Raw genomic sequence first — 14176 nt, 5'->3', positions numbered from 1 at the left:
CTCACTCAAACATTTTTCTTAAAGGTGTACTCAGTCATTTTTCCTCTTTTAAAAAGTATAACTCCTAAAGACATGAATTGTAATTTTGCAGTATATGTAGGAAATCATGACCACTCTCATTAAAATGAAGACTCCAGTCATATCAGTAACCTTATAAAAGCTGTTTTATTCTACATGGAGAGGGTCCGCACATGGGGGCTGCCATGTCAGAATCACATGACCAGCCGAAGACACTTTCACTAATTGATTAAAGTAATCATGGCTGACTGTGAATACTAAATTTCGACAATGGCATCTGAAACCAAAAACTCTATGACTTTCCCCAAATAGCAATGTAAATTTATGTAAAGCTATCATATGACTTCAGAAGACTTGCAATATTGCATACAAGTCATATGGACTACTTGTATAGGTCTTTTTATAGTTTTTTTTTTTATTAGTTTTTTTTATGGGTCCTTTTTGGTCACAATGTACTGTCGTATGAAAGAGCCACATGAAGATTCTTCAAAAAGTCTCAGGTATGCCAATGAAAAAAATAATAGCTTACTGATTTGGAACATCATGAGGATGATGATATAATGACAGAATTTTCATTTTTGGGTGAATTATTCCTTTAAGCTCTCTAATGATTTGATACAGGCAACTTTCCCAGAACTACAACAGATAACCATACGTGGCAGTAAGCAGCGATACAGCAACCCTGCACTGACAAATCTAAACATGAGTGTGTGGAATCCCACATTACGTCATGATTAAACAATCCAACAGCCAAAATTGCTCATGAATGACCACACACACACACTTACTCAGAGCAACAATGATTTATTTTTAACAATTTAATGACATGCTGACAATGAGTCTTTGTGGGGATCTGGAAACTGTTACGAGTGTTTTTATTTTCTGGGTGCTGTTGAAGGGGAAGAACTGTACATACTTTCACACAAAGTTTGTGTGTAATCAGAGACCCACAGCAGCAGACGTGAAGGGGGGTGGGGAGGGGATCTCGTCTGGACCTTTGGTTTGTCTTAGTTAGTGGTGAGTGTGTGTGACCATTTTTAGCTCATGGAAACTAAGATATATACTAAAGGTACTACGACCTGCAAAACACAACAATGACTACTTTGACTGGACAGTTCTTTCATTATTAATCAACAAGCCCAATATAATATTTATTATAATCTATAAAACAGATCAGAAGTTCATGTACATTACAATAAGAATATATACACAAATATATTAATCAAGGGGTGGGGTGATCACGGCTTCTAACCACATCCTCCACAGTTTTAGCAATAAATGCGTTGAGTTCATATGCGTTATTAATAAAAATATTATACCCTATCTTATATGTTGAAATTAGAACTTTACTGACCCCTGACTTATAAAAAAAAAAAAGAAAAACTTTTATATGTTAAATATATATTTAATTTTTATCTTTTCGATTGTTGGTCTCCTTTATCTTATTTATGTACACATTTTGGTTGGTTTATACATTTTTTTTTCTTCCTTCATCTGTACTTGTCTTTATGACTCAGTGATTTTATTCATACATTGTTTGATCTTAATGAACATTTATATAGAAAAAAATCCACAGTTTTAGCACCATTTGTGGACTTCTCGGATGGTCCTTTACCCACCATAGGCACATTTTCCAACTTATATCAATGTTAAATTAGCGATCTGGAACAATTTCACCATGATGCCATCTGACCAGCTTAAATACGGGACAAATCGGGTCCCGTACTGATTCAATATGGGATGCATAATTTTATCTTTAAATATGGGATGATCCCGTATTTTACAGGATGGGTGGCAACCCTATCTGTGTGTATTTTTATTGCATTGCTATTTGGTTGCTTGGGTGCTTTCCAGGGTGTTGCTATATGGTTGCTAAGGTGGTCTAAGTGTTTTTTATTGTATTGCTATGCAGTTGCTTGGCTGGTTTCCAGGGTGTTACTATATGGTTGCCAAGGTGTTCTGAGTGTTTTTTATTGCATTGCTATGTGGCTGCTTGGATGGTTTTCAGAGTGTTGCTATGTGGTTGCTAAAGAGTTCAGAGTGTTTTTATCGCATTGCTTTTGTGTTTGCTTGGGTGGTTTCCAGGACGTTGCTTTATCATTACTAAGGTGTTCTGAGTGTTTTTTTGTTTTTTTATTGTATTGCTATGCGGTTGCTTGGGTGGTTTCCAGGGTGTTACTATATGGTTGCCAAGGTGTTCTGAGTGTTTTTTATTGCATTGCTATGGGGCTGCTTGTGTGGTTTCCAGGGCGTTGCTATATGGTTGGTAAGGTGGTCTAAATGTTTTTTACTGCATTCCTATGGGGTTGCTTGGGTGGTTTCCAAAGTGTTGCAATATGATTGCTAAAGTGTTCGGAGTGTTTTTATTGCATCGCTTTTGTGTTTGCTTGGGTGGTTTCCAGGGCATTGCTATATGGTTGCTAAGGTGTTTGGAATGTTGTTGTTTTTTTTGTTGTTGTTTTTTTTATTGCATTGCTATGCAGTTGCTTGGGTGGTTTCCAGGATGTTACTACTGTATATTGTTTCTAAGGTGTTCTGAGTGTTTTTTATTGCATTGTTATGGGATTGATTTTGTGGTGTCCATGGTGTTGCTTTATGGTTGTTAAGGTATTTTGAGAGTTTTTTTTTTTATTATTATTATTGCATTGCTATGTGGTTGCTTGGGTGGTTTTCAGAGTGTTGCTATATGGTTGTTACGGTGTTTGTAGTAGGTTTTAGTGCATTGCTATGCGGTTGCAAGGTAGAATTTAAAAAAGTTCTTCTACGGCACATATTGTTATAAAGTTTATAAAACTGTTTTTGGTTCTAATTGGAAGCTTTTTTTTTTATTTGCTACAGCATTCAAATCTTTAAAGATCTGAAGAAACTTTGAGGTCTCTCTGAATAATCTCTGCTATTGAATGAAATCTGAATAATTTCACAGAGCAGATAGGGAGTTTAGAAGGGTGGAGAAATACTAGACAAGCAAAAGAGGTGTAATTTTTCCAGGGGTGAGTGTGTGTGTTGGTGGCTGGATTTCCCTCTATATTTGGGAGCGTGGTGTCATTTTCATCCATGTCTGTCCCGCCCCCTCCATGAGTACACTCTGCACACACTCCTGGTCCCAAAGTGGCTACAGAAACTCAGAGACTCGGACTAAAGTGGCAAGATGAGAGCCCTGTGCCCAGTCCTGTCTGCCCTACCGCCCCTGCTGGCACTGCTATACCTGCTCCAGACCGCCCATGGAGGTAAGACAGCTAAGTTTCAGAGTATTATGTCTGAATAATCCAGAAATGCAATGTAATACTATAGTATGATTGAGTGTGTGTGTGCATTAAAATTAGTGCAAAAGTTTATAAAGTTTTATTGATATGTGAATTATGCAAAGAATATGAATATGCAAGCTTTATGGATAAGCTTCATACATGTAAGAGTATGTGTATTTACTTTCTGAGGGGACCAATTTGTCCCAAGAAGTTTTCCTAAGTCAGACAAAATCTTTTGGTGACGTCCTCATTTGGAAAATGATCCATAAATTAAGAATGATTTAATTTATTTATTAAATTAAACAATGCAAAAAGGTTTTATAGGGGTAAGGATAGAGTTTAGGGTTAGAGTAAGTCTGTGATCATCATTATATTTAGCTTTATATTTAAACAAGTCTAAGGTATGTCCTCATTAAGATAGCTAAGTAAATGTACATGTGTGTGTGTGTTTGTGTATGTGTGTGTGTTTAAGGCAAGGTTCCCCTGCGTCTATCACAGAAAGACTCATTCATTACAGGCTCAAGTCTGTTCTGCCGGTATATACAATAAACCCACAGTTTGGCAACCCCTCCCTCTCCTTCTCTCCCTCTAACCGTGTTTCCGTTCAGGCGGCTGTGCGTGCATTGGGGTATCTGGCAGCTGCTAGCTCAGTTGGAAGTGTGCTCTCACTGATCAGAGGTCCCATAATAAAGAGTCACTTTCAGAGGTCCAGATCAGCTGACCCTCACACAGATGTTCATGTTTTTCCGTTTTTTTTCTGTTGCTCTGAGATCTTTAGTGTCGGCTGTGAAACCTGCAGTCTTATTGGCACAAGAGTTGAAGTGGTACTGAAGTGTTCATTGTTCTGAGATACAGATCAAAGTGTTTATGCAAGACCAGCTGCCACAAACTAATTTGAGAGCTGTGAAACCAGCATCACCAGCCCGGTTTCTCTAGCCATACATTGATCAGAACCTATCTAAAGGTGGTTTTGCGTCAAGACCCAGATTTAACATTGGACATCAAGTGGTGACACACAATTGATTATTATACTAAAGTAAACAAATATGTCTCCATGAATTCGCTTGAGAAGGGCAGTTTTCTTTCTCATGTTAATGTTGTAACGTGTGCTGGACTGGACAACAGCATACCAAACACATACATTCATTCAATACTTGACAAAAACACAATGGAAAACATGAGGCTTAAATACATGGACATGGGGGAACATAAACCAATGAACAAACAAAACTGAAACAAGATAATTAAACAATAAACCAATGAAAAGACAAGACTAATAACAAAGTAATCAAACAATGAACCAATGAAAACATGACACATGAACATGGAGGGAAAACATGAAATCACATGACAAGGGAACAGGAACTAAACTTAATAAAAGACATGAATCAACAAAATACACTTGACAAATGTATATCCAGTTCAAACAGGAAGTTGGGGTGGGACATATCGAAGGGCTTGTCCACTTTTTTTTTTTTTAAAGTAGCCAATCGGCATAATTTGCCGTCATATCTATGATTCATGATTTGCTACTTGCTAGTCGGTTGCGGTCAATATTTGGGAGGATATTCTTATTAGGGTTGCCGACTTTTCGTAATTCGATTACGGGATGCTTGAGCATTTTTATCAGGGGTCCCCCTCAAGCATTTTGCTTCTAAAATATGGGACGATAAGGCAGTGTGGGACAGTTGGCAACACTTATTCTTATTCTTATTCTAAAGAGCATTTTATTGGATACAGATCATCAACTGTGTAGTGCAGAATGAATAATCAATATTGTTTTATTTTACAATAAATGTTAAATGCATATAGAGAAGTTAACTTGTATATAGATGACTTTCAAAACACATTTAGACTAAAAGCCACAAAATTTTATTTTGATTTCATGGGGTCTGTAAAATCGAACATTGAAATGTAATGACATTTTTTAAGCACATACACAACAGAATAAGTGTTATTTTTCAAGCCTAATATACATTGATTAATCACTTGGCTTAATATTGTTGTCGCATTAGCCATATTACCAAGTGACAGATACATTTGTGGAGAAATACAGTAGAGTTTGATTTGATTCATGACTTTTGATGTCCTTTTAAAAAGCCTATTTAATTTACTATCCTAACTATGCACAGTTATGGTTAGATGCATTTTATTATTTGCGTTCACCATTAGTTTCCCATGACCTTAATAGAACAGGCCTGCAATAAATTTTTGAGCCAGGACCAACCAGTTGAGTACCACTGATCTAGAGTGTGTTTGAGAGATCCGTTCATCAACTACCAGGATGTACTATTGACATCACATCCCTTCATTTGTTTATGGCTACTTCCTCCATCATTAGACACCACATGAGCACCATGTGTTGAGACCGTGAAAAACGTCAGAGAGAAGGATACAGTATGCAGTACCAAAGACCCCGTTTCCACCTGGTATTAAGATGTGTTTCGGGTGATCCGATCACATGTGGTCAGCCCTAAATACAGGTCTAAACGGGGTCTAAAATGTTTTGTGATCATATGGGTCCACATCACATTTAAGGTGTAAACACTAATCCATTCTGTATGCGTCCAGGCAGCAGTGAAGCACCACCCCTCACCTGTCAATCAACCGTTGCGCTAAAACAAGAGTTTAAACTTTGCCATTTACGAGCAGCTTTAAAAGGAAATACCCATCTGATCGAAAACATTTAAAAAAGCGGATACATACACAATCACAAGAGCTTCACGGATCTTCTTTAGTGTGTCTGATATCAACACAGATGAAAAGCACAAACACCTGAAGCTCCTTTAATACAGGTAATCCACTAAAATAACGGATAATTCTGTTTCAAATGTTGCATTTGTGCTTAGATTAAATTTCAAACAATCTGGGAGAAACAATGCAGCATTTTTTTCACGCTTTCTTTGTCTTTTCTGCTTTGTTGCACTTTATTATCATGCACTGACACACACTGATATAGTGATTGACATATCTCTTCATGAAAAAGAGACCATCCCCTCTAAATCCGAACACAAGTTGTAAACCAGGTGTAAACAGCGATGGTTCTCAACTGACCACATGTAAGCAGATCACTCGAGACGCATCGTAATACCAGGTGTAAACGGGGTCAAAAAACAGTAAAAATGTACATCCGCCAAGTAGGGACAGATAGCTGTTTGGAGAGAGGTTGGCTGTGTTCGAAATCTGAAATCTGGTGATGGGAAGGGATCAAGACACATCTGAATCAAGTATTTGCTTAAAACCCTGCCGAAGGAGTGATCGTTTGGAACCTATAATTATTTTTGCAATTCCATTTGGTGCCACTGGAGGGTGGTGCAGAAATTTAAACGATTCAATAATTCATTGAATTATTGAGTTAGAAGGAATTTAAAAATCTGAATGTCACTGCTGGACTAAATCATGGTCAGTCAGTTTGTTAGTTATTACTAAGATTTAGTATGCAGTGTACGAATAGCATTGTGCATTGGTGGATGATGAATCCATCTCCACACTGTTATCTGTCACCATGGCAACATGCTACACAAACAGGTCTCTGAGCTGGTGAATATTTTAGGCTATAAAAGGAGTGCATGTGTGAATGTTTGTTGTGTTATGGATTGCTGCAGTGCATATGTTTGGGTCTGGCTAGTTGGCAGGGTAATAAATGTTTGTGCAGCTCTGCACATTAGATTAATAAATATAATATTTGTATTTGTAAATTGATGAGATTAGTTTGTGGCTCACCGAGCGAGTGGCTGCTTCATGCGTGACAAGGGGCATCTAAGAAACAGAAGGCAAACATTTATCTTCACTGATCTCTCAGCGTCTGCTGTTTGCAACTGGATAATGGGAAGAATGTTTTGAGATTTCTGTGTGGAGCTGGGTTTGAAGCTCCAAAGTGATGTCCCGGAGAAAGCTGTATTTTTCGATCCATTCAATGTTACCCTAGCATCAGATGGCATGACCACAGACCGCCCATGTGTGGCTGATTCATATTGTACACAAAAAATGGCAAGGAATTTCTCAAAATTTCCAGTCTAAATGGCTGGCTTTACACACTTTCTGGGAGTCGGGGTGCACACATTTTTATTGGTCTAATGGGAAACATAGTCAAGTTTTCTGCTAGAAGTCATCAAAAGTCACCAGATTTCCCAAAGTTTGCAAGGCTTGTTGCATCAAAAGATATTTAAGAGTTTTGTTTGAGAAATTTATTAGCAAGTAAATATGTTTCCCTGTCTGATTAAGATTTACCTGCTGATATATGTCACGTAAAAAGGGAATTTTGACTGGTTGCTATATTTATCGATTAGATAGTGTTTTCTGTCTAAAGGCCAAAGTACACTTCGGTTTTCCACGTGCAGTTACGTCTCACACACAGTGCGCATGACTCAGATTTCGTCACCAATGCAAAACGCACGGACTGTCCGCATTTTGCACAGCATCGGCGCATGCGCCTGCCGTTTGACTTGTCTAAAGGCCAAAGTATATTTTGGTTTTCTGCGTGCTGTTACATCTCGCACACAGAGCGCATGATGCAAATTTGGCACATGTGCCTGCAGTTGACTGTGCTAAAAGAGTATCACAAAGTAGTGGTGCACTGCGCACGCACTGAACGTGTCCATATGGGATTGCAATCAAAAGAGTATAAAGAGAAAAGAGAAAGATGTTCACAAAAGTGAAAGCTAAATGTACTTGGTTGCTTTACATGTCTATTAAAGGGTTAGTTCACCCAAAAATGACTCACCTTTATGCCATCCCATGTGTACATGACTTTCTTCCTTCAGCAAAACACATTTGAAGAAAAACTGAAAAATATCTTAGCTTAGTAGGTCCTTAAAATGCAAGTGGATGTTGATCTGAACTGTAAAGCTCCAAAACGAAAGACAGTCAGCATAAACGTCATCCATATGACTCCACTGGTTAAATGAATGTCTTCTAAAGCAAAACGATCGCTTTTGCTGCGAATAAGATCAATATTTAAGTACTTTTTAATTATAAATCATCGCTTTCGGTCAGTAGCAGTATGCACGTGTGACGTAATCATGTTGGCATTTTCACACAAGAACAGACGCACATGCGACACACCCAGAAGAGCAGCGCTATTTACAACAGTAGGAGGAACGCTGTACAGAGGCTTCGTTGGTTGGTTTGTTTACTCACAATGGTGCATTTGTGTGCTCATCCTATATGTTTCAACCGAGAGAAAAACATGAGATTACATCCATAACATGCTAACATGAATACTACGCACAAGAGACCGTGTGAACTCCACCCTCTGCTGCTGACCGAAAGCGATGATTTACAGTTAACAAGTACTTAAATATTTCTCTTTTTCACACCAAAAAGATCGTTTCGCTTTAGAAGATATTAATTTAACCACTGGAGTCGTATGGATGATGTTTATGCTGACTGTATGTGATTTTTGGAGCTTCAAAGGTCCATCCACTTTCATTTTAAGGACCTACTGAACTGAGATATTCTTCTATTTTTCTTCAAATGTGTTCTGCTGAAGAAAGAAAGTCATTCACTTCTGGGATAGCATGAGGGTGAGTAATTGATGACATTTTTGTGTGAACTATCCCTTTAAATAGCCTCTTCCTGTCTAAGTGGGCAGTTCTCAGCCAGAATAAGCTGCAAAGCAATCTGATTTCAGATTTACTTGGCTGTAAATGTCTCGTAAATAAAGTGAACTGTAATTGGTCACCTAACATGTCAATCAGACAAGTGTCTAAGTGATTGGTTCTTGGTTAGAATTATCTAAATTGTGGACCAGACTTTATGCCCATCGTCAAAAGTCTGGCTATGTGAGACTAACGCTACCCTAGGCAATCGAATCAGATCTGTAGCATTCCCACAATCTGTCATCCCCATGGAAACTTGCCGCCCACACAGGAATCGATGCTGAAAGTTTGAATCCCTGATGCTCGAGTCTTTCCCTTCTCACACAAACACACACATCCTCTAATCTCTACAATACCAGACCACTGGGAAGAGATAAAGACAGACTCCATATTCCTGTCATCTCATATTCATTCAATAGAGTCTCATGTGGCTCTACAGAAAGACAGAGGGTTTGTGAGTATACTGTATATACTGTATGGTGCGGTCTGGTCAGTTGTCCTCACAGCAGCTCCTGGCCTGAATCACTGTTGCAATGTATCATGTTAAATTAACATTGGAAATCGTCATACAACTATAGTCCCACACACTAATTTAAACACAAACGCAGTGGGCTGAGCCTGCAAGGATGTAATGGTGTGGTATGTGAAGGTCATTCCAACCCTGTCTCCTGTATCCTGTATCAGAGCTTCAATGGAGGCTGCGCCATGGCCAAGTCAGCAGACAAAACTTTGGCATTTATAGTGATATTATTAGTGCTATAATTTGGGAAATATTGCTTTACACTTTCAGGCCATTTTCTATCGATTTTAAGGCAAACATTTTACTATTGCTGATACTTAAATGTTTGGGATTTCCACAAGATCCTAAGTAAAAAAAAATTGGAGTGTAACGGGCCATTCACACCGAATGTGTTGTTTTTCTATTCAGCTGTTTTTTCTATGTAACCACTTGCTGGATGGATGTCTTTGAGCGTTGTGCTGCCTCTCTTTTTTCAGCATCTTGGGAAGGAGCACCATGTCAAGTTGAAAAGAACTTTTAAAAATGTGTCTCGAGACACCTGCTTTCTGTTTTACTATTTGATACGCTGTGTCTAGCTTTTTTCAGAGCAAGACCATGTTTGGTCTAAATGGGCCCTAACTTGTCCCGCATTGTGCTACAGCATGAATGATACCACAAATTGTGTGGCTTGTTTAAGACAGTTAAGCTTATTTTTTTCGAAATGAACGCACTTACAATTTTACAAATAAAACGTGCTAAAACATCCAATAGACTTGCATTGAAGGAGAAATCTAAGCTATTTCTAGAGACCAGAATGTCATAGAGGCTTGGGAGGAGACTCTTAGGACTTGCACCAGTGTGCAATTACTTAGAAATCACCCACAACTCCCTAGAAACCATGTAGCAATGTCCTTGCAACCATCCAGAACCCATTAGCAACCCTGCTGTAGCAGTGAAATTTACATTAAGACATTCACAGAGAGTGTGTGCAACAACCATAAGTGGGCATGAATCTGGTCATAACTGTGTGCGTTTCTAGATGTTGAATGTTTGTTTGGTTCATCCATGTTTGGACTCTGATATGAATTAGAGCGTACCAAGAGTCAGTTAGTAGTGGTGTTCCGATACCATTTTTTTGAGAATGAGTACGAGTACCGTTACTTTTTTTAAGTACTTGCCGATACTGAGTCTGATACCTGTTTTTTTTTTTTTTTCTGAACTCAATATCAGCAGTTTATTTAAATTTTATCATCAAAACTGTGTTTAAATTAATTAATTAATTAAAACTAGGGATGCACCGATCCGATACCTGGATCAGTATCGGCTCCGATACTGAAGCTTTTAGACGGATCGGGTATCCGTCCAACAAGCCCGATCCAAGTCCGATACTGTGTGTTAGTAATGTTCGTTACTATCAAGCTCCAAAAATGGCATAAAAGAACCATAAAAACACCATTAAAGCAGTTCATATGACTCGTGCATTTTATTCAAAGACACTTGAAGACATGCAATAGCTCTGTGAATCACAAAAGGCTGTGTTTAATAAGTAAATATATAGTATGCGCAGTGCCAGCACGTTAGTGAATGGTGCTGCTCTGTTGACACAAGCTGAGGCACAGGCTGGTGATGCACTCGCGGCTACTTTCTGCCTTCACAGCGGTGCGCAATATTTGAGTGCTACTCAAGAACAGCATCTCAGATGTAGATGCTCAATAGTTCGGTTCACTTATAATATGCATTTAGAATGGCACCGGAGGTGCATTTTACCACAATTTGAATAAAAAGCAATTAAACTACTGTGAACTTGCTTACAAACAGACACATACAGGACTTTCTCGAGAGTTTAGAATAAAAGTGTGAGGGTTTAAAAAGTGCACGATTTAAATATATTACTGCTGTATATAAAATTACAATTAAAAGTCAATAATAATATTAATAACAATTTATTATTATTATTATTATTGTTATCATTAATATTTATTTACAATTTATAACAATATTTGTTGTAAATTGTAACAAATAAGTTGAATGGGTTTCAAAAAATAACTGTGTGAATGAAAAGTGGACTGATGTCTTATAACTAAATTGAACAAAAAAGAGATCTGAATCCTTTAAAGTCCAGATGCAAGAAAAAAATTAATAAAAAAAATAAAAAAGGAAAAAATAAAACACTGGTTTCTTTTCTACTGAAGACTTGAAGACTGTAATTACTGTTAATTTTGCTGCTGCATTATCCAGTATACTAGTTAATAATAAAGTGTTTCTTAATAAGCTATACATTTATATTGAAATAATGTGTAGTTAGAGGTTTGTGTTTCTTTACATATTAAAGCGTACTCCCAATTAGTTCCACACAATAATGTAAAGATATTCTAAACTGATTATGCAAAAAAACAACACTGGTATCGGCTTGGGATCGGTATCGGCCGATACTGAGATTTCCGATATCGGAATCGGATTGGAAGAGAAAAAGTGGTATTGGTGCATCCCTAATTAAAACTTTAATCAAATGAAAGTATAACAATTAATTTTCAACATAATATTGTATTATTTTTATCAAATGAAGTGATTTTATACAGAACCTCACAGCGCAATCCTAAATACAACATTGGAGTTATTTTTGCCAAATAAAGTGCTGCATAATAGAGCACCACAGATGTGAGATATTGCTTAAATATAACACAGTTACTATTGATTTATTATTATTAGTAGTAGTAGTAGTAGTATTATATCAGTGAATATTACATAACTATATAGTAGTGATCTATTTCTGTCATATTTTTTTCATTTAAATTGAGCTTTTATTTTGAAGCTTTTCTGTGTTGTTAGACCAAGGAGCTAGGACATAATGACGGCAGATTCCCAATCCGGAAAAGCCGGTCGCTACTTGAATCACAGTAATTATTAAATCGCAAAAGACTACTATATAAATAAATAAATATGTAGTCTGTATATGACTCATGCTAAAAAGTGAATTAGCTCTCTGCCTGCTGTCATCTGCTACAAAAAGAGCATGCAATGCTCATAATAGTGTTTTCTGTGTATGAGCCAAGGATCTCTAAAGGTATGAGCAGTTTGTGTCTCTATGTCAGCGCAACATCGGCTCCACACATTCACAAGTACTCATATTTTAAATGCTGCATGTGCAAACAATCTATTTATCTCATTATATCGCAGCATTTGCTGTTAAATAATCTCACTAGGACATAACGTGATTTTAATCTGTGCGCTGAATGTTTACATAATGACATTCATACGTCAGATGGTACCGGATTTTGGTATCAGAGCATTTTTACGAGTACGAGTACAAGTACATGAGCGTGGTATCGAACCCGATTCTGATATTGGTATCGTGCATCCCTGTCAGTTTTCCCTGTCAAGATAATGTTTCGTATTTCAGCTACTCCATCCATATACAGACCCAAGGGAGAAAAATATAAGAGGCAGGAGTCTCCATTTGCTTTCCATTTAATCAAATTGCTTTCTTTTAGAAATAATCTGGATATTTATAAATTTGAGATTTTTTTTTTTTTTCGCCCCCTTTCATCTCACTGTTAGATTAATGGAGACATTAGTAAAGATATAAAATTTAGGATGTAAGAAAATCTAACTTTTTCAGTGTAATTGGATTTTTATCAACACACTGTAAACTCTAATGGAGCTGTTTTTACGAACATTTGGAATATATTACAGTGTTTGAACAGTGATTTATAACACTTTCAAAGAGAATTAAGCTTCACTGGTTAATAATAAAACTTTAAACATTAATGGGAGAATTTTTGACGATAAATTGAGTTGTTCAGGTGGTGTCCCTCAGGGGCAGTTTTGCATGACTCATCTTCATGAGGCAGCACAGGGGCCACCACAACCTCACACAGCTTCCTCAGAGACACAGTCTTTCCAGTCTGCTGACCAGGAAACTGTTGCAGCACCCTTTTGCATTGACAGCCCAGAATCACTTGCACCTGAGAGGGCACAACTGTGCCAACTGCTAGGATTAAAGCCCATGCAGAAACAGATGATGAAAATACATCTGTAATGCAGTTAAAAATAAAAAAAGGAATAGAAATCTAATGACTGCACTAAAAATAAAGGTTACAGAAAGGATTTTACAGCCTGATGCCACATCAAGCTTTTTAAGTATATTATAGCATAGGAGAAGTCCTTTAGGAAACCATCTACATGTGCTTCAAAGAACCCAGGACAACTTCACTATTGTCTTCAAAGAACCAGTTGCCAACCAAAGTTGGCAGTGGTGGCTCAGTGGTTAAGGCTCTGGGTTATTGATCAGAAGGTTGGGGGTTTAAACCCCAACACTGACAAGATGCCACTGTTGGGCCCTTGAGCAAGGCCCTTGACCCTATCTGCTCCAGAGGTGCCATATCATGTCTGACCCCAGCTTAGCTGGGATATGTGGGAAAAAAAAAATGTTTCACTGTATATGTGCTAATGTGTGATAATTAACTATTTATTTTTTTGGTGGATAATGCTTAGATCTATTAAGCTATGAAGATCTGCTGAACCTATAATCGGTTTAACTGGTCTCCCAGCCTGACCAACTAACAAGTGGCCAAAACCCCTCTAAAACCATCATAACAATCCAGACCTACTAGTTTGGCCAGGATGGAAGACCAAGTAATGACCTTAGGCTGGTTTAGCTGGTCTGCTAGCATGTCTAGGTTGATGTTTAGCTGGTTGACCAGCTGGTCTCCAAGTCTGACCAACCGACAAGTGGCCAAAACCCCTCTTAAACCATCAGAACAGTCCAGACTAACCAGTTTGGTCAGACTGGGAGACCAAGTAATGGCCTTAGG

The 14176-nt window shown here is 37.8% G+C and overlaps 1 protein-coding gene across 1 annotated transcript in view; it reads left to right on the top strand.

Moving 5' to 3' along the window:
• The first annotated feature begins 3139 nt into the window (after positions 1–3139).
• cspg4 (chondroitin sulfate proteoglycan 4) overlaps positions 3140–14176 on the top strand; it is a 76478-nt gene continuing 65441 nt past the window's right edge. The window contains exon 1 of the mRNA XM_051689123.1: positions 3140–3245. Coding sequence (XP_051545083.1) covers positions 3167–3245 — 79 coding nt within the window. The 5' untranslated portion in view covers positions 3140–3166. The remainder of the gene's footprint in view (positions 3246–14176) is intronic.

The sequence above is a fragment of the Myxocyprinus asiaticus genome, chromosome 46, assembly GCF_019703515.2.
Source record: "Myxocyprinus asiaticus isolate MX2 ecotype Aquarium Trade chromosome 46, UBuf_Myxa_2, whole genome shotgun sequence".
In the NCBI taxonomy this organism is placed as follows: Eukaryota; Metazoa; Chordata; class Actinopteri; order Cypriniformes; family Catostomidae; genus Myxocyprinus; species Myxocyprinus asiaticus.
This window is presented reverse-complemented; position numbering and strand designations above follow the sequence as displayed.